The 20,244-nt window shown below is 38.1% G+C and overlaps 2 protein-coding genes across 8 annotated transcripts in view; one reads left to right on the top strand and one right to left on the bottom strand.

Moving 5' to 3' along the window:
• The first annotated feature begins 190 nt into the window (after positions 1-190).
• Positions 191-17,754, top strand: zgc:162879 (ras and EF-hand domain-containing protein). 2 transcript variants are annotated; one of them, XM_042412990.1, is made up of 17 exons: positions 191-899; positions 2,677-2,829; positions 4,934-5,024; positions 5,369-5,464; positions 13,590-13,667; positions 13,756-13,871; positions 13,953-14,021; positions 14,456-14,537; positions 14,691-14,761; positions 14,925-15,057; positions 15,157-15,258; positions 15,912-16,056; positions 16,152-16,233; positions 16,385-16,499; positions 16,584-16,697; positions 16,806-16,882; positions 16,973-17,754. In XM_042412990.1, the coding sequence occupies exons 1-17, from the start codon at positions 589-591 to the stop codon at positions 17,073-17,075; spliced, it is 1,938 nt and encodes a 645-aa protein (XP_042268924.1). In that variant the 5' UTR covers positions 191-588; the 3' UTR covers positions 17,076-17,754. The 2 variants fall into 2 exon arrangements, with proteins under 2 accessions (XP_042268924.1, XP_042268923.1); XM_042412989.1 differs by having other exon boundaries at positions 322-899; positions 14,868-15,057.
• The window catches only part of fkbp16 (FKBP prolyl isomerase 16), a 70,430-nt gene continuing 67,687 nt past the window's right edge, over positions 17,502-20,244 (bottom strand). For all 6 annotated transcript variants that reach the window (XM_042412997.1, XM_042412993.1, XM_042412996.1 and 3 more), the window contains 2 exons: positions 18,288-18,425; positions 17,502-18,186 (listed from right to left, as the gene is read on the bottom strand). In XM_042412997.1, the coding sequence (XP_042268931.1) occupies positions 18,100-18,186; positions 18,288-18,425 (225 nt within the window). In that variant the 3' untranslated portion in view covers positions 17,502-18,099. The remainder of the gene's footprint in view (positions 18,187-18,287; positions 18,426-20,244) is intronic.

Below are 20,244 nucleotides of genomic sequence, written 5' to 3' on the forward strand. Positions count from 1 at the left end.
TTTTATTTGAATGGTTCTTGTTTTGAACCTCCTCCTCATGGCACAGGGTAGGAAGTGTTTGCTTAAATGTGTGCATATGAATGTAACTGCTTGCCCACAATGTTAGGATTTTTGAGGGTTTTTTAATCATATTTGTACAGTTTTAATCTCTTGGGGTGGAGACAGGAACGCACACTGCAAACTTAAGCGGAACAAAGAGTAGTGTGTCTGATAAAACTCTCACATGCACCACACACACCTTAATGGTAAATAGAGCCAAGCGCTTGCACATCTGTCGCTTTTCTATTGTATTACAGCTCAACTGCACGCATGGATGACATCTAACTCGGGATGAAACCAAATAATTAGAAAGTTAGGCTCCTGCAACGGTAACTGGTGGATCCAGGTAGGAAGTGACACATTGGGTCCATTGATTCGGATGATACCCGCCTACACTGAGACCTGGACCAATCACTGGCTCTTAAGTACCTCCGTGGGACCTTAATTGAGACTAAACAGACCTTTTTCGGTACGTGGGAGAAGCGGGGTTACATTTTAACTGTGCGCCAACATTTTTAAATGCTTTGAATGTGCTTTTAAACGCAAACTATGGACCGACCCAGCCTTCGGAGACTATTCTCTGCTTGTGATGTGGACAAGTCCGGTAAGATTGAGTACGAGGACTTCATGGTTGTCTGCCGGGAGCTCAACGTCCCCGAAACCGAGATCAAAACTCTGTTTCACAAGTTCGACGTGGACGACGACGGATACATCGACTACAGCAAGTTTTCGTCCAGGTTCCAGGAGGTTTCACAGTCTATGGACCTGGCGGCTTTTGGCGCTGGGTCGTCTCAAAACCAAGACTGTCCGTGGGAAGAGTTTGTGGGCAGGTTAGATGCGGAGTCTCTCTTCTCTGAAAGGTAAAGTCACATCCGGCTGACCCCTCCGTGTTAACCAGGATTTAGCTAGCCAACGGCTACCACTGCTTCTACAACGTTATTTAACGTCCGTTCAACGTTTGCTAGTTAACGTCAACGGCTGCGTTATCAACTATTTCCCCATGATAACCTGCTTAATACTAACTTTTCCTTATTTCATCTAGCCAGACATGGGTTTTTAGTTATATTTACAAGTCTGTCAGATAGTTCTCGTGACTCATGCAGTACACAGATAGATAACGTAACAAACTTAATGTAAATAGTGCTTCACGGGTTCCGCCCCGCCTCACCGTTAAGTACAGGTGTATCGGTGACGTTAAAGCTAGCTCAGGTTAACCGTACTGTTGGTTGTCTACTTTGTTGAAGAGAATAACAGTTGTTTTGTTCTAAATTTGCTATATGTTCATATATGAGAAACAAAACTAACAACTGATAATAAACAAAACCTTTTGCGGAGCTTCAATTGCTCTTCATGGTCTTCCCAGGCTAATGGAATTTGCCCGGTTGTTATGGAGACGTCTCAGTTACGCAATGTGGCCCAAGTTTGGAACTTTAGTCACGTGATAGCAGGTGGTCATACATATATGGGCTATCTCCATGACAACTGGCCGAACTCCATCACTGATGAAGACCGTAAGAAGCGATTAACAGTTCCAGAAAAAGCTAGTAAATGGACCATGAGTCAGTATTTTTTGTTTTGCCAAACTAGTTTGATTAATCTACCCTTATCCATATAAATATAAATATTAGAAACACCTCAGTAGAAACTGTAGCCTCATAAAATTGAATTAATACCTCTCTAAAACAGTTTCAACAAAAACTGATTATAATTTTTATGACGGTAGAATTTATTGCAGGGCTGTTTAGACTGCAGGAGAAATACAGCTTTAAAAGGGCTTTAAAAAGTAGTTACCGGTGGTAAAAAAAATTTAAAAAAAAAAAAAGCTTGTTATTAATCTAAAATCTATGACATACATTAATTCTGTATGGAAGTGTATTAATGACAGGTGACGAGTGATGAATCACAAAACAAATTCAAGCTGTTGCAGATCTACAAGTTGAATATGTGAGAGTGGCATGGACAGATTGTAAAAAAATTTTAATTTGAAAATCTTGATTTTGTTTGCATAATTGTTCCTTTTTTCTCTCCAGTTGTTTTAACAAATGAATCCCTGAATGAATTAAAGGTTCCCCTTCTTAATACGTTCATCTAACTCGTTGTTCAGGTCATTTACAGAATATATTCACAGTTATGTCTTTAAAATTATAAGTGAACTTCATATACATTCGCCTGTAGTAAAGTGCTGAGCCAAACCATGTGATGCTGATGATCCTTTGTAGAGTTTAAACACAATATTTTTTGTTTGTTTAATTAAGTATTGTTACTGTCTACTGAGTATCTCCAAATTTGGTGATTTATACATATGTTTAACTCCACAAAATATGATGTAATATACGGCTTCAGTTTGTTTCATTTACATTAAAACTTTTACTTACATGAGCAACTAATGAAGTAAAGTAGAAGTTTTTCAAACACACATACTGTGCAGTGGACTATGTTGCAGGGGTGGTGTGAAAAGTTTCTGTTGATCTTTAAGAGTTGCTATGAAACTACCAGAAACAGCCACCTTTCCAGGCCCTCGGAGGTGGAAGCATTTGATACTAGAAAAATAGATTTTGGGCGGAGTATGACTTAAAGAAAATGGCACCGACTTGTTCATTGATGGTAGTAGCGTGACTATTTGTTCTCCTCCCACAGTCTCAGGGAGCAGCTGGCCGATCTTTACCAGACCATTCACTCCTCTGCAAACATGACTGTGCTGCAGCAGTATGAGGAAATCATCCGCTCTCTGATCAGTCAAAGTCTGGACAACAGACGAGAATGTGAACAGCTGGAGACAAGCTTGAAGCGGTAAGAACAAAAGTGTGGTCAAAACATCTGCCCCTGTGAAGTAGAAAGAAACAGGATGTTTAAAATCTCACAGATCATAGTTCAAGCAAGAAATCACATCATATGTTATATAATGATGAAAGATACTGGGTTTCAGGGGCTACAATGTATGTAATTAGCACTCAGTAGTAGCATTTTATGTGAAATTAGAAATTCAGGGTTTGTTTGTTTTTTGAGTAACAGATCAAATAATCATAACTGTTGTCACTGAAACCAAAGAGTTTGAAGAATTTGTTTCACTAATGAGCCGTGGTGATCTGCTGCCCTCTTGTGGCTGAAAACCATGGAGACAGTGGATAAATCAAGGACCTTTTAGTGCCTTGGCACCAACTCCACTGCATCAACAGGGTCAGGGAGAGACTGCTCAGCTTAAAACTACATCCATTGATTTTTTTTTTTTTTCTTTCCCACTTGTGGCTGAAGAACAACAATAGAGGCTGACCAATACCCAACTCATATAGTGGTCACGTTCAGTCAGCGTGTTCATAAAAAGTACACATCCAGCAGGCGCAGACCAGCATTAGCCTTCATTTTGAGTCATGTTTCTGGCAACCTGACAAATGTGAATCTAATTTTCACTCTATTTCTACCAACTCTCAAGAAAATGTTTCTTTCAGCTTCTAAGTGTTCAGCTTTCTTTTACCAGCTAATCGCCAACTTTGTCTGTCTGTGGTGCTGCGCAGTGAGAGCCCAGTAGGTTTATCAGAGGTTTTCTACTAAAACAGTTGTCTGTGGGAACGTGTAGTAATAGTTTCCTAAAAACAATAAGTTGGTAGTTAGCCTAATTCAGTGTAATTTGAGCAATCCTTAACAGAAATATTGATTTAAGTTTAAATGTCATGAGCCCATCTGGTGTTGCTGCAATTTAATGTGCCACCTGTCTGCTGGTTCACTAGTTACTATACTGACATAGACATGGAAATATACTAAAGCATCTCTGGGACTTTTTAAATTTGTCAGTCCGTATCAATGGCGTGCAAAGGATTAACCCGAACCACACCCTGCTCTTTGTCTCGGGTGCCACATTCTTCTTTTGAAAGAGAAAAAATATTTACAAAATGATAACAGTTCATTTACCACGTTTTAAAATGTTTTAATTGTAAAATGTAAAATTGTAAATGTTTTGAAGATCTAAGATACTGTATTTCAAAGATTAATCTGCTGAATATTTTTTTGAATAATTTGATTAGTTGTTTTGTCTATGAAATGTCAGAAAATTTCCCGCATTTCCCAAAGAAAACCATAAAATCTCACATTTGACAAGTTGGAACCAGCAAATGTTTGTCATTTTTGCATAAAAAATGATAAAACAATTATCAAAATAGTTGCCAATAAATGTTCTGTCAATCAACTAATCATTGCAGCTCTAGATTTATCACAGTAGTTAGTGATATATTCAGGCTGAACAAAAGCACTGTAAGTATTGCAGGTTGTATTTTAAAGGCTGAAGTCTTTTAATGATTAGTTTTGAATCTGTGAAATGACACATAGTACCTTGAATTAAATATTGAATCTCAGCCCTACACATGGGAAGATGTTGTGTCTTTAAACTGTGTTTGTTTCTTTCTACGATTCAGTAACAAAGTGTGAGAAAGGTGACATTCCATGTTCAAGGAAGTAGGAAGACTTAAATGTGCTGCCCTGCCCGTTTTTGGAATCCCTTTTTAAAACTGGATATTCGGATCTATAGTTTCATTACTGGCTGAAATAAACTTACCTTTTTAAAATCTTAAACTAAAACAAGCTAACGTTAAGCATGTACGTGAGGTCTTATTGAAAAATCTCACTCAGAGATCAGTGTGCACCTGTGGAATCCGCTTTTCAAAGGCCGTCCCTCCCTTGTCTCTGGTTGGTTTGGGTGTTGTCTGACGAAAGCAGGTCAGTCACAACTGCAGCATGTTTCAAGTTAAATCAGTCAAGTAGACTTTATACATAGGCAGGAGGTGGATTTGTATTTTAATACTTGCTATATTAATCTTTTGGACCATTGTTGGAGAATCTGCTTTGATTCAGCAGTAGTGAGGCTGCTGCCACAAACTTGAAGCACATATTTCTGTTCAAACAGAACTGAGGAGATGAACAACAGTCAGCTGGCAGAACTGGAGGACGATATACAGCAGCAAATTGCCAGAACAGAGGAGAGAGCGAGAGCTGAGGTGAGTGTGACATCTGCAGTATTTATAGTGGACTACTACTCCTGTGATTCACTTGAACATTTATAGAAATTTTAAGTTAAATGTATCAAATAAGATGAATTGGCTGCATTTAATGAATAAACAATATACATAGAAATAGGCTAAAATAACTACCTTTATCTCATAGTGAAGTGAAAGGACCTACACATTCTTCAGTAGTTCTCGTGAGCTACCTGCATATTTGTGGTGCAGCACACAGCAGCAGGTTACACGTCTCACAAAGAGCCTCTGTAAAGTCAGATGAAAGCCCCTCTTCAAGGCCTGGCTAGTGAGCACCTCTAACTGCTTTGGTTTCATGTATGTAGGAGCGCAAGAAAATGGAGGGGATTATGTCTACCATGCAGAGGAAGCATGAGAATGAGGTAGCAGACCTGCATGCTACTGTGGACAGACTGTTAAAGGTAGGTTTCACCACACAACATGCAAGCTGAGTTTATTCTCCCTGTTCGTTCAAAGGGAACACATTGTATGTAGATGGTATAACATTTCCTTATAACGTGAAATAGAGAGGAGAAAGATATTACAAAAGCTTGACGAAAATCTGGCGAAAACCCTGCTGCACCAGACAGACAGACAGATTTCTCAGAGAGATTTCTCACATTTCTAGAGCAGGGTGCTCTCTGCCTAATTAACTCAAAGGCAGGCCACCTTTGTATTATTGGCCACCACCTTTTGATGAAAATTCTGGCATGTGATGTTGACGGAACGAGAAAGGCGGAACTCAACTGCAAGGACAGTGCAGCATCTGGACAGTCTACAGCGCGCACACACTAGAGTTATCTTGTGATTCATTTTCAAAAAAGGCAGCAGTTGCAAGAATATTTTGACTTAATGACTAAAAAATTACCTTTGCAAGATGAATTTGAAATATATTGTGAACTTTCCACGCTGTCACTCAGAGACTAACATTAGTGGAGTGGAGCAGCGATCAGAAGTAACAGACGAGACCAGCTGACCAACACACACTGCAGCATTTAACAACTTCAACCAACTCTGAGATGAAGAAAATAACTCGGTGCTTAGACTGTTTCACCTCAAAAACCCTGTGCTCGCTCAGCGTGTTGGACAGCGATTTGTTTCCCTGGAGCTAACAGTGCAGCAGAGAGGCTGCTCTCCACTGCTGGAGACATGACGTTAATAATAACACAGCGGAGCACTCTGCCTCCCCCTCAGTTTGTTACTCTCATACAGACAGGAGACTGTAAGATGCTTTCAAATTCATTCATTCATTCATTAATGCAGTTAACTTTTTAAAATTAAAAGGTTGGGGACCATTTACCTTATCTGCCAGTTATGTTTCATATTGAATTTCAGTGGAATAAGGACACCAGTGGATGGTTTGGTACACAGTACACTGGAGCAAGAGACTGAAAATAGTTCCCCTTTTTCTATTCATTCAGTCGAAAATCAGTTTTGAATCGAGGATCGATTCTGAATCAAATTGGCACCCAAGTATTGTGATATTATAAGCATATCATAGGCATATCATCCCAGGCCTAAAAAGTCAATGCCGTCATTTGTCACAACTTTTATTGTTCATCTTTTTGTTCCACCTTGGCATAAGAATTTAATCCCTATGGATACTTTTGTCTCTCAAATCATGATTTTTTTTCACTTAAGCATACACTGCACCACACACGTTCTCGAGCCTTTGCCACCTTTGTCTCAAAAAAAATCCAGGGAAAACCCTGTAGAGTTATGGTCAAAGAGCACCTTTGAGACTCGTTTAAGATCTAACATTTTGCATCTAAATACACATACAGTATACAACAATATGCCAAGATCCAGCTGAGAAATAATCAGTCACAGCAATAGAATATGTCTCAAATGCGTCTCAAGTAACCCCTTGTGATCAGATTTTGCCTCTCCACTCTGCAGAAAAATGTGACTACTACTAAACTGAAAACTACACAATTGTGCTTTGCTCTGCTGTTTACATAATGAATAAAATTGCACAAAAAATTCAAAATGATAAAGAGAACTGTGGAAACTAGGAAAGGCTATATTTTCTTTTTTAATCACTATAGTCTTTATTGCCTTTATACACAAGTAAAACAAAAACATAACATCGACACAAACAACTGAAAAGAGGAGGTTACAGTTTACAACTGGTAATGCAGTTTACAGTACTATTTGCTAATTAAAACTCCGTACAATAATTTACATTATTGTTAATAAAATTATAGAGTGCTGATGTCTATTTCTAAACCTAATCCGTTTTCCCATTTTCTGTTAAACTCATCTTCTTTCACTCTTAGAGAATAAGTCATTTTTTCCATCACATATGATAATAATAAAAATAATATTTCCTGTACTTTATCTAACCGCTGTCTATGTCTGGGTGGGTCTGTTTCAAGCCAGTTTCTTATAATGGCCTTCCTGCTAGCAGTGAGTAGAATCTTGACCAAGTAATTATCTTCCTTCAGCACCACTTTAGTTATATAACTCAGGTATAAAATGGAACACTTCTTGGAGATTATATACCCTAATACCTCATTCATTGCTGAATTCACTCCATCCCAAAGTGGCTCTATTTTAGGGCAACTCCATAAGATAGTATGTAGAAGTTATTTGCTGTTTATGTTAGCTGTAATAAAGAGACAAATTAGCTTTTTCCAATTAATCCTCTCCATTTATGTGACTTTGTGGATGTCTGTAGTGTTTCACACATATGATGCCATTCTCCTTCTGAAATTGTGATGTTCAGTTCCTTTTCCCACTTAAGTTTTACATAAAACGTAGTTTAAGCTTCACATTCTATTAAACTATGATAAAGTTTAGAAATAATCCTCAGTGTTTTTTGATGATAAGCATTGACCATCACTCCTACTGCTAAATTCTTTTCTTCTGGTGCCTCCCTTTTTACTTTGTTGTTGTGATATTCTCTTGACTGAAGATATCTAAACATTGTCTTGCTTCATAAGTGCTAATCTGTCCTTCTCTTGAAATCTTGAAAACTTCAAAGTCCCTGTTTTCAGTAACAATACAAAATGCAGTCATTCCTTCTTTCATCCATTCTTTAAATGTTGAATCATACATCCTTGGTTTAAATTCGTTTTAAGAGTGAACCAGATTTCTAATGTTATTATTGTCATTGGGTCAATCATACTCATGATATCTCCAGGAAGAGCTTTTTCTCTCAAGTGCTTGGATATGGTAGTCAGGGATTATTTCTCAGTCTCTTTCCATCTAGCTATAAAGCTGTCATCACACCAAATAATTAGTGGTCAAAGTTGGGCTGCATAGAATATATCTTAAAATTTGTAAGTGCCATTCTACTTTTATCCTTTGGCAACTGGAGTTTAGTGTATCAGACTCTGGCTTTCTTCCCTCCCCAAAAACATTTAGATACTAATTTATCCCATTCTGTGAAATGTTTTGGTGATGCCTCTTTTGACAGGGATTGAAATAAATACAGTAACCTTGATAAATGTTCATTTTTCCCCACATGTATCTTGCTACAGAAATCCATTGGGTATCTGGACCATCTCATTTCTTGTTATATACATCCCAAGGCATCTGATTAATTTTGAATCCCATTTAATATTATGCTTTTGCTTGATCTCTCCTGAAAGTGCATAATTGAATAGGAGAGTTTGGGTTTTTGAAAAATTCAGTTTACATCCTGCATAGTAATTACATTTCTCTATGATCCCCATCATCCTTGGGAAGGAGGCGTTGACATCCGTGAGATATATCATCACGTCATCTGCAAAAAGGCCAATTCTATGTTCCCTGTCCTCTATAGCTACTCCTCTCAGTTCCCTATCTTGATGGATTGCTTGGGCCAATGGTTCAATATAGATAGCAAACAGAGTAGGACTAAGACAACATCCCTGTCTCGTTCCTCTTCCTAACACAAATCTCTCAGATAAGGAACTATACACCTTTACCCTTGTAGTAGGTTGCTGGTAAATTGCTTTGATTCACTGAATTGAATCCTCGGCAAAGCCAAATCTTTATGTTTGATATAATAATTCCCAATTAACCCTATCAAAGGCCTTTTCTTTATCAAGGCTGACCAGGGCTGCGCATGTACTTTCCTTTTGAATCCTGTGTATTGTATGTAGAGTTCTTCTAATATTGTCTTGTGTTTGTCAGACTGTTTATAAACCTAGTCTGGTCTTCATCAATTAAATCTGGCAGGAAAGTTCCAAATAGTTTGGAAATAATTGAAGTTTATAACTTATAGTCCACATTAAGAATTGATATGTGTCTGTAGTTGTTACAGTTTTCCTTGTCTTTGTTCTCTTTGGGGATTAGTGTTATGATCGCCTCTTTCTTGGAATGTCTTACCTTTTTTGATAATACAGTCAAAGGTTCTTAGAAGAAGTAGGTTAAACTCATTCTGAAATATTTTGTACCATTCTGTAGTGAGGCACTGACGGTTTCTGGGAAACCGTCACTGCCTGGGGCCTCGTTTGTTTTTAACCTTCTCTATCTCCTCCAGTGATATTTCTGCTGTGATTGTCTTATTTTGTATCTTTCCAATACAGAGTAGATCTAGTGCACTTAAAAAAAATCCTCATTGATTTCCCATCTACTGTAGAGGTTTGTGTATATAATTCTTTATAATACTCTTGGAAGATGTGTTCTATTTCTTTTGGCTCACTCTTCAATTTATGTGTACAGGGGTCTTTAATTCTGTGAATGGTGTTGTCAGCCTGTTGTTTGCGTATCCTCTGGACAAGTAATTTAGTGGATTTAGGGCCCAGCTCAGATTTATAAACGCCTGTTTTATAAATCTTGTTTTTTTCTCTGCCTCTTGACCCAATATCTCATCCATTTGTCCCCTCAAATCTTGTATTTGTTTATGACTCTTCTGGTCCTTGTTATTTTTATACTTCTGTTCTAAATCCTTCAGATCGAAGATCAACTTATTATATGTTTCTATTCTGGTCTTCTTAATATGTGTTGTCCTAGCCATTAACCTACGTCATATTACAGCCTTCAGTATGTCCCATAGTATGGATGGATATATCTCACCATTGTCATTCTTAAGATATCTTTTGATTTCCAGTTTAATGTCATTAACACTTTTGTTGTTCAGTGTCCCATCATTTAATAGTCACACTGTTGTTATGTTAGTAGTTTAAGGGAAACCTGGACACAACATGCTTAGAGCCCCTGCTGTTCCCAATCCCAAGCATGGTCAGCCCAACAACAATCAAAGTTCACAATGAAGCAGGTTATTTGCAAAAGCTACGGAGTTGAGCAATCCCCAAAACAACAACAAAAAAAATCCACTAATCCCAACCCTCAACTTCCCTGACAAAAAAATAAAGTTCCAACCGAACTCCTAATTGGAAAAACAGCAGAAAAATGGTTTACAAAAAGAGGAAAGAAAAGGGCTTCTCACTCCTACTGCCTACCTTGGTTTTAAATATTTACAGTGTATAATGATCTACACATCTGATGGTAAGAAAGTTGCCTAACACACTTTGTAGGTTTTGGACACATCTTTAAGTCCAAAACCTACTAAAACCACTCAAATCCACTCGGCTAACACACAGCTCTAAGATAACAGAGTTAACAGGAGTGGAGGAAGCCAGCATCAGCTGGTGTTTAAATCATCTGCATTTGTCAATCAGCCAACAGCTATCCTGTCACCTGAGCCAATTAGGGAACACCACCTGCAACTCATCTCTCTCTCTCGCTCACACACACGCATGCACACACACACTGACTGCACTAAGGAGGGGAGGGGAGGGGGGAGAGAGAGAGAAAGAGAGAGCGGTTAACACAGGACCAAAAACAACTAAATGGCCAAGGGTCATAAGACTGTGTCCTTCCCTCTACTGTCCATTTAAATTGTGTATTGCATTATGGTCTGATACATAAGCCATGCAAGTCTGCAATCTGTTACCATATAACAGTCTCCTTTCTGCATTAAAAATAGTCTATTCTAGAGTAAACTGTGTGCTGTATGTAGTAGTGTGTATTGTCTCTCTCTAGAGGATGAAAATTCCTCCAGACATCATCAAAGCTAATTTCTTCACAGGTAGTGTTGAGTAGTTTTGTTAACGGGTTCTTATTCTTCTTTTTGCTTGTTGTATCTAGATTGTGATACAAATTCCTTCTGCTTCCATTGCAATAATATCAAATAGGAATTTGAGGAAAAAGTTTATTGCTATCGGGAAGTGCATAGATATTCACCAGTGTCAGGACATTATTTTCCACCTTACCCTTTTACTATGCTATATACCTCACTTCTTTGTCTTTTATTTCTTTTATAGTTTTCAAATTTAACTGGGTTCAAGTATGAGTCACAAGTATGTGAGCTATAATATGTGTTTTTATAACCAAATCTTTTAGTTTCTCATGCTCTTGTTGTGATAAATGGGTTTCTTGTAGAAAAGTAATAGGCATCTTTTCTTTTTTCAATTTTGTAATACCTACCTTGGCCCTTTCAATCGGATTACCCAAAACCATTAACATTTAAAGACATCAGCTTAAGTCTGTGATATTGCATCATTACACTTGATGTGATTGATTTCACTGTTTCCCCTCATTGCAACACCAGAATAGTTCTGAACAATGAACCAGAACATGTTAACAAACAAAAATGTTTTGCTTTAGATCCCGCATCCCTTTATAAGTTGAGGGGGAAGGCCTAGCTCTAAGAAAGAGCCCCCTCCTAGATATGGGGAATAACCTGCTATGGATCCCCCCACTCATCTAGCTTTAATATTTTGCTAGTCTCTCTATCAGTCAGAGTCATCTGGCATGTAACAAATTGCCATTAATTACACTCACATGTAGTCTGTAAAGCTTGGTGATATTCTTTGAATCAGGATTATAGCTGACGGATATGTGTATATCCATGCAGCTGTGTCATGCTTGTAAACCTAAATGTTCAATAACTTTAAGAACTCCATGAACCACGTCCATGTGTACCTTCATATCTCAGTTCAAGCATATCTCAGTTCTTTTGTTGAAATTCTTAGAGTTGCTCCCGTGCCCGTCTGTCTGTCTCTGATTCTCTGTGTCTCCTGACGTGCTGCCACGTCACCGTTTGAAGAAGCTGTTCAAGCAGTGGTGGCACGTCGATTTCTCCCTGTGGCTCTTGTACTACAGCTGTAATATAGTCAAGGTCAAAAGACTGCATTCGTTCTCCAAGATGGATCTTCTGTTGCCCTGCCTTTTTGAGAAGCATCTCTTTAACATTATACTGGAGAAAATTGACAAGGATGGATCTCGGCAGTGAGCTGGGCCTCTTTTTTTGGCAGTTTCTGATGCAGGTGATGGTTTAGAATGAAGCATCGAGCAGTGATCTTCTCCTTTTCAGTAACAGACATCTAGCAAAACCATTTCCACAGTAAAGCTGGCAGCATCTCTTGTTCATTAGCGAGATTAACTTTCCTATTGTCGCTCTGCATCAGAGTAAATAAAACAATGTACACACAATAACTGTGGGATATACAATTAGAGGCCATATGCCCTGATCATGTAAGATCATACGTCAGGTGTTACAGTGGTGATATTAGCAGGTGAAGAGAGTACTATGTGTCAATCTACACAAAAGGTTTAATAACAGCAACATTTATAGTTGAAATATGCAGCACCAAAGACAGAACTTTGTCTACAGATGCAACATTTTGTATTTGTCTTTGGACAAATAAAGTCATGTCTGTCTTCTCCCTTTTCAACAGTCCAAGAGGACTAACAATGAGACCCAAGAGTAGTGTGAACAGACAGAAAATTAATTGCCAACTATTTTAATTAATTGTTTTGAGTCATTTATAAAGAAAAAATGCAAAATATCTATTGTTCCTTCTTCTTATATGTGAATTTTCTGGTTTCTTTAGTCTTCTATGATAGTAAACTGAATATCTTTAGGTTGTGAATGTTGGTTGAGACAAAACTTGATAATGCATTTTGGGTTTTGTCAAACATTGATCGCCATTTTTCACAATTTTCTGACATTTTTAAAGACCAAGCAACTAATCGATTAATTGAGAAAATAATCGACAGATTAATTGATAATGAAAATAATTGTTAGATAATTTATTATTATTATTATTATTATTACATTATTACTTTTCTTGCCTGTAGATGGTGCACATTGACAGTAGAGCTACACCTGTGAATTGGTTAGCCTACAATATATTGGCTTATTGCAGATACCGTATATTGGTATTGGTGTATATGTTGGCTGATAACAATAGAAACAAACTGCAGTACGGAAATGAAATGAAATTTTTCTCAGAGAGCACTGAAATTTTTTCAACTGTAAAATCCCCCAAATCAACTTATTTAAGGGATCCTCCTCAAAGTGTTTGTATTCATTATGTTTTCATGAAGAATGTCAGCAGATACTTGTGTTAAAAACTCTCAAACTTTGTATCAGAAGTCCAGTATTGGTCGGGTTACACTTACCATGTCTACATCCGCAGGTATAAAACTGCTGCTCTTTGCAAACAAATGGAACTGTGGGTCTATTAATGTGCTTTTTTATTTTATTAAAATATATTGCCATATAAATGTCTAAAACTGCTTAACAAAATGTTCATGTCTGTTCTCAAGAGCCAAGAGGACTCTGAATTCAACCATTCAAGGGAGGAGTTAGTCAGACTGAACAAACAAACCAGTGATCTCTCACAGGTAAGTTATTATCTTGGCAGTAATTGTTTTTAAAAAACGACATTCCAGCTGTACAGAATGGTTCCAATTATTTAGCGTCTCTCCTCAGGAAAACGAGCAGCTGCGCGCCTCTTTGCTGCAAGCCCAGACAAACATCGCCATCCTGCACTCAGAGCTGGACAAGCTGAAAAACATGTATTCAGATCAGAAAGCTCAACATGAAAGGTGAGGCACTGTTCTTAAGCTCAGCTGAGCTCACGTCTGATAGACACAAAATGATGATTCAACATGTGCATATCATGACAGAGAAAAAGAGGATTTGAAGGGGATGGTGATGGAATACCAGTCTTACTCCAGTCAGATCCAGATTCTCCAGTGAGTATGTCTTCCAACTGATAATGTTGTTCTAGTTTGGACATTTAGTGAATGATGTTGGTGTCTTAATAACTTTTCTTGACAGTTACCCACTGTTGCATTCTTGATTTTTGTACACCTTTCTGTCAGGGAGGTCAAAATGCCAACTTTTTCCAGGAATTACAAAAAGTTACATATTCTCTTGGCAACAGGAATTTATAGATTATAATCTTAATTTGTTTTAACCAACTTGGATAAGCAGAAGAACGGGGTACAGCGTATTTAATGGACAGTGCTCACTGTATAAAGTTAATTGTCAAGCAGAACAGGTGTAATACTTTGACCTTCATCTGTATTATTATTATTATTTACTGTATCACTCATCCGTTATATGAAAGTAAATGTTTGCACATGTATCTGACCTTTTTCTTGTATTTCCATGTACACACTGGTAGGGAAATGAACAAAAAGCTGTATGACAGTAACGACGGGCTGCGCTCTGAGTTGGCCAGTGAAGTGGTTGCAGCTAAAAGGAGGGTAAGTCCCGTGTTTGCTGATGACTTAGTTCCTCATACGCACCGGCTCTACAGCAGATAGTAGAAAACAGAACACAGTAAATTGTTTTCAATAGTTTAAGAAGTGTAAAAAAAAGAAAAGTTTACTGCCTGACATCCTTAATCTGTCCAACAGCTGTCTCCCCAAAATGAAATCCCAGCTCGCAGGATGAAACCCTTCCGACAAAGCACACTCAAGCACGGCAGGTATATCAAGTTTTTTTTACACAACTCTGTGAATCTACGGATTGATCTCAGTGAATTAAATTGTCACAGCTAAAGCCAGCGTGTGTGTGTCGGTGCTTTGGTGCAGCTCAGAGGAGGTTTCCAGCAAGTCGACCTATTCTCATGTGGCCTCCTGGGCTGATAGGTACCTGGACAGTGGAGTGTCCCTGCAGATGGACACAGCCGAGAACTCAGGCAGCGATTACGACAGCGATGACAGTAGAGGCTCAGTGGAAACGGTTCACTACAGTTACTCGTATGTCGCGTCTGATGTTGAGGTCAGAAGAAACGTCAGGTCAAATAGTGGATCAAATAAAATACCAGAATCCTGCTGATCTGTTAAATGTTTAAAGTCGTATTTTTCTGGTCTGTTACAGATATCAGAAGTCAAATCTGAGGCTGCAGTGTCAGTGGCTCCTAGCAAAGCAAGTTCCGTTGCATCGTCCATACGAAGACGTTTGTCTGCCTTTTCCATGAAGGTAAAATGTCCTCTCCAGTAGGCATTGATCTGGTGATATAGAGGTCTCAATACATCTGCATATTTCTAGGTTAAAACTGGACTAAATGTGTTTTGAAAATGTAAAGTCTTCAACATATAACCATTGTTTCAACAGCACCTCAAAAAATATATTTCAACATGTGGGTAAGAGCTGCCACAGATGGAAATATAGACATTTAAATGCTGTTGAAGCAATGTAATATGTAACCTTGACATTGAAAAACACATTTTCAACCTGCAAAACCAAATGTCTTGGCACTAAATTTTTCTGAAACCACATCTCACGGTCTTCATGAGTGGAGGGAGTTTGCTCAGTTGTCATGGGGATAGATTACACCATGACAACTGAGCTAAGTATGGATCATGTGATTATATGGGATGAAGACTGTGTGATGTGGTGGAAATCTCCAGGAAAAAAAGCTAGTAAGAGGTGGACCTTGAGTTAACATTTATTTATCTTTGGGTCAAATATTTATTTTACGGGTCAAAGTCAAAAATGTACTTTCATGTTCAACTAAATCACTGTTAATCCTGTTTTGTTTTGTTTTTTTAATATATACAATAAATACCACAAATTAAAATAATTTCCACATGATTTTGTGTACGCTTGTTGTTTTTGTTGTGTTTTTGAAGCCATTAGAAGCCGACATAGAAGAAACGGAAGAACCCGCTCCGATGTACCGCCTCGTTTTAGCTGGAGACGCAGGAGCAGGAAAATCCAGCTTCCTGCTGAGACTGACGCTCAACGAGTTTAGAGGAGACATTCAGACAACTCTGGGTGGGTACCACCTTAAACATATCACATTTTATAAAACACTGACTGACTGACAGTATGTTGATTTTCAGACATTAAATCTGCTTTTTGCTTCTCAGGAGTGGATTTCCAAATGAAGAGGATGCTAGTAGACGGAGAGAAGACGAGCCTGCAGATATGGGACACCGCTGGGCAGGAGAGGTACTGCACTGACTCTGTGTTTCTCAAGGAAGTAGTGACGGGAAAAGCATAGTGTTTACAATAAATTACATTAGGCAACATGTTCCTTTTTAATTATGTAGCAATGAGGAAGACACTTGTCTAAAAATAGCGCTGTCTGTCTTCACTGCAGGTTCCGCAGTATTGCCAGGTCTTATTTCCGTAAAGCTCACGGAGTCCTGTTACTCTATGATGTTACTTCAGAAAGCAGCTTCCTTAACGTCAGAGCATGGGTGGATCAGATTCAGGTAATTATGGAAATGCTGACTGACCAACAAAGAAAATCCCTCTGCCAATAAATAAAGTGAACAATGTCCTTTGTTTTTATAAAGGATTCAGCGGAGGAGAAAATCCCCATGTGTGTTATTGGAAACAAGGTGGACCTCCGAGAGCAGCTTCCAGAGGGAAGCTGTGTGAGTAGTTTGCATGGAGAGAAGTTGGCCAAGGTGTGTAACTTTTCATTCCACCTGATGGAAAAATGTTTATACACAGACGCCTGGCCTCCCAGGTATCTAAATAAACCGACTGCAGTCACGTTGATACTTTGCTTGCAGGCATACGGTGCCTTGTTCTGCGAGACGAGTGCCAAAGAGGGAACCAACGTCGTCGAGGCTGTGCTTCATCTAGCGAGGTAGGAGGCCGGAGAGAAAGAGAGTTTGAATTTAAAATTGTTATTCCTTCACAAACCATGGCAACACTTAGACCTTTTCCTTTCTCACAGAGAAGTAAAGAAAAATGTCAAACTGAGGCGGCAGTCAGATTCTGAGGTTAGACTGAGTCAATCCAACCCGAAGAAGACTCTAAACAGCTGCTGCGGACTGTAGACACTGATGCACGAAGATATGACACTTTTACAGAGCAATGAAGGACAACAAAGTGATTTTTATTTTATGATGAAGGACATTACATTTGCAAAAACATTGTCTTACATGTTTTAAGCTTTGAAATATTTAACCCCCAAGCCTTGAATATATTTTCATATATCTCTGATCAAAATGAAGGTTTCTATTGCTGGGAAATTGCACAATGTACAAATATCAATGCGTTTAATGCAGTCATGCTTATACTCTTACATTTTATATTTATTTGGTAGTAAATGTAATTTTATTAAATAAATAAATAAGGCAAATTGATGCCTCAATTCCAGTTAAATAACATTTAATGAAAAACTGATGGGTTTGAGTTAATGTATGTTTTTTTTAAATGGAGGTCAGACCTGTGACAGAGGAGCAGAAAGGGAAAAAAAAGCATATTTTTGAAACATTTTATTAAGCATCAGTGTAAGCAATATTACATTGCAGTTTCAATACCTCCACTTATTGAGCACTGATCAAATCTTTCAGAGTGTTATTCATTTCCTTAAGTTACTCTTTGTAGTTTGGTTTCAGGTTCACTTATTTTTTTTATTTGAGTATCTGTGATACCAGAAGATTTTTCCAGGACCCATTTTTTATGACAAAAAGAATGTGATCCTTTTCCAAATAAAACACCAAACAGACTCCACCTGAAATATGTGCGACTATAACTTCTGTCTTATCGATCAGCAGAAATCTGCTGGTATTATCAGTTCATCCGATACTGCAATATCCTCACTTTCATAAAAACTGCACACTTCCAGTGAAACATTATTCTACCATCTGAAACTCACATAAATACAACTTTAGGATCAGTGCTGCTGCAGCTTTTAAGCATCTTGCACAGGATACCTTCTCCTCTTTATAGTAAAAAACTCTTCAACTGAACTGACTAAAAAGGGCTGGAGAGCAGACGCGATGATGATGATGAAGAGAAGGAGGAGGAGGAGGATGGTTGTAATGAGGATTTACAAAGTGCCCACTGCAGAGGACGTCAGTTTCTCGCAGTCAGAATGACTGACGTCACTAAGCTGCCCAAGGCCACCACCAGAGCTCCAAGTATTAACTTCCAGGAAATTCCCTAAAACACCACAACAAAAGGCACATATAAAACGTAGTCTTGGATATCGGAATAGAAGACATTAACAGTTTCTAGCTGGTGATATTTCTGTTAGAGCTTACAGATGGCTTCTTCTTAGAGGGAATCAGAAAAGGTGCGATATTGTCTCCAAGCATCTCCGCAGGTTTAGCTTTCCACTCCTGGGTGTCGTTGCCTCCTGATTGCCTTTTGACGAGTTTGGACAGCTCAACATGGATCGCCTGGAAAACCAGAAGGGGAAAAAACATTTTGTTGAACATCTACGCTCTATAGATCTAATGTTTGGAAGGAGGAATTTTTCCTTTTTCTTTGAGGAAGAAGTGAAGTTGTAGTGTTGAAAATGTCCAGCAGGTGAGAGCAGAGGTCTGAAACTTAAAGCCTTACAAAGTAGTCTCATATGGCTGATGGCCAAAGTTTGTTTGAACAAACATGAGAAGCCAACAACAAATGAAAATTTTTCCTTTAGCCTTTAAAAATATTTTAACCTCAAGCTCAATTTTTCATACAAGGGCTTTAAAACATGCAGCGGAATATTTATGGGGGTTGTTCCTTCTCATTAAATGCATAAAAATAATACACAGTATGCCATCTTTTACAGTTCTTAACTACATACAGTATGCCTCGTCTTTTTATGTCATCATCACCAACAGACAGAGGTACAATAATGTTTTCACAGTGCAGCTAAACCAGGTTTCTCCTATTTTATCCAGCATTGAGAGACTAGGGTGTAATTACCGACGCAGCAGATATTTTCGTTTTGTCTAGACAAGACCAGACATATTTGTGACTGTGGCAGTGTGCCTTATAGGTCAGGTCATTGTAATACTGGCAACACTGTGTCGTAAACAGCTGATGGAAATGTACTCCTCACACCGTATAACCTTTGCTAATTTAAACCCAGGCTCCAGTGAGTGAAAGCAGGCGTTAAGCTACTAAAATAATGTTAAACTGAGATTATTGTTCATTGTTTGTTACGATAAACTGTTTTCCAGAGTAGTTGTCTTAATTATACAGTGTGGAGTCTATAAAGTAACTGGAAAGGATGACTCAGTTTCCTTTCTTACCTTCAGTTCACTACTTTTAGAGCTTGGGGCTTCAGAGTGACAATATTTAGCCCTTGTAAGTGTTTTTTGTTTTTTTTTACCGAGTTTGCTGGACAACTCTGAGCAGTGTGGTCACAATTGTAGACTGCCAGATGTGAAGTTTGTCAGATCCTCTGTGGAGGATTTGGCAGATTAGACTAACCACACAAAACAAGACAGAACAGGCCATCTCTCTTCTGGAGGCTCATGTATGGATAACTTTGTTTTAAACTTTCATATTGAACATGAGGTTTGTTTTTTGTTTTTGTGTTCTTTTTCATGATAAGGAGGTGGTGTGCGCAGTCTCCAGAAATATTTGTGGTAACTGAAAAGATGCAATAAAAGCAGGGAGTTGCATGATACAGAGTGGTGAAGATGAGAACACTGGGAACATTGTGACCTTTACTTGAGGTGCAAAAACAACATTAATTTTATCTTCTGTCTTTTTTTATATTATGATTTGTGGTGTTCAAAAAAATGTTCAAGATTTAGATTTGACAAGAATGCAAGGTGGAGCTTTAATTGAGTAACTTTTTGTTTTTGCATTTTCTGAATATATTTCTGAATCTTAGAACAGGAGAAAAAAATAGTGATCAGATAAATAAAAGCTCCATACTTTATGTGGATTATAGACTATATATTGTTTATTCATGAACTGAATTAGACATAATGTGCTAACTGACAGTGAAGTGGTGCAAAATGTAAATGTGTACATTTGGATTTTTCTGTTTTTAAGTGAAATGCCTCGACAACTATTGGATGAATTGTCATTTGATTATGATACAGACATAAAGAAAGGCTGCAGACTGTTGGTTTGTGTCTACGTCACCCACATCATGAGGGATGGATCATGTAAAGACACGAGAATTATTAGCAATAAAAAAACAATAAAATAACTGATTCATTAAAATGATTTCCTGTTAATACAACAGTGTTTCTTTAGCCTTAAAATGTTCTA

Source organism: Thunnus maccoyii, chromosome 5, assembly GCF_910596095.1.
Source record: "Thunnus maccoyii chromosome 5, fThuMac1.1, whole genome shotgun sequence".
NCBI lineage: Eukaryota > Metazoa > Chordata > Actinopteri > Scombriformes > Scombridae > Thunnus > Thunnus maccoyii.

What these genes read in the sequence shown, in the direction of transcription:
- zgc:162879 (XM_042412989.1), top strand. Translation starts at nt 589, where the DNA reads ATGGACCGACCCAGCCTTCGGAGACTATTCTCTGCTTGTGATGTGGAC. An exon ending in AGCACACTCAAGCACGGCAG is followed by an intron (nt 14,762 to 14,867) that starts GTATATCAAGTT and finishes GCTTTGGTGCAG; the next exon opens with CTCAGAGGAGGTTTCCAGCA. An exon ending in TGTCTGCCTTTTCCATGAAG is followed by an intron (nt 15,259 to 15,911) that starts GTAAAATGTCCT and finishes GTGTTTTTGAAG; the next exon opens with CCATTAGAAGCCGACATAGA.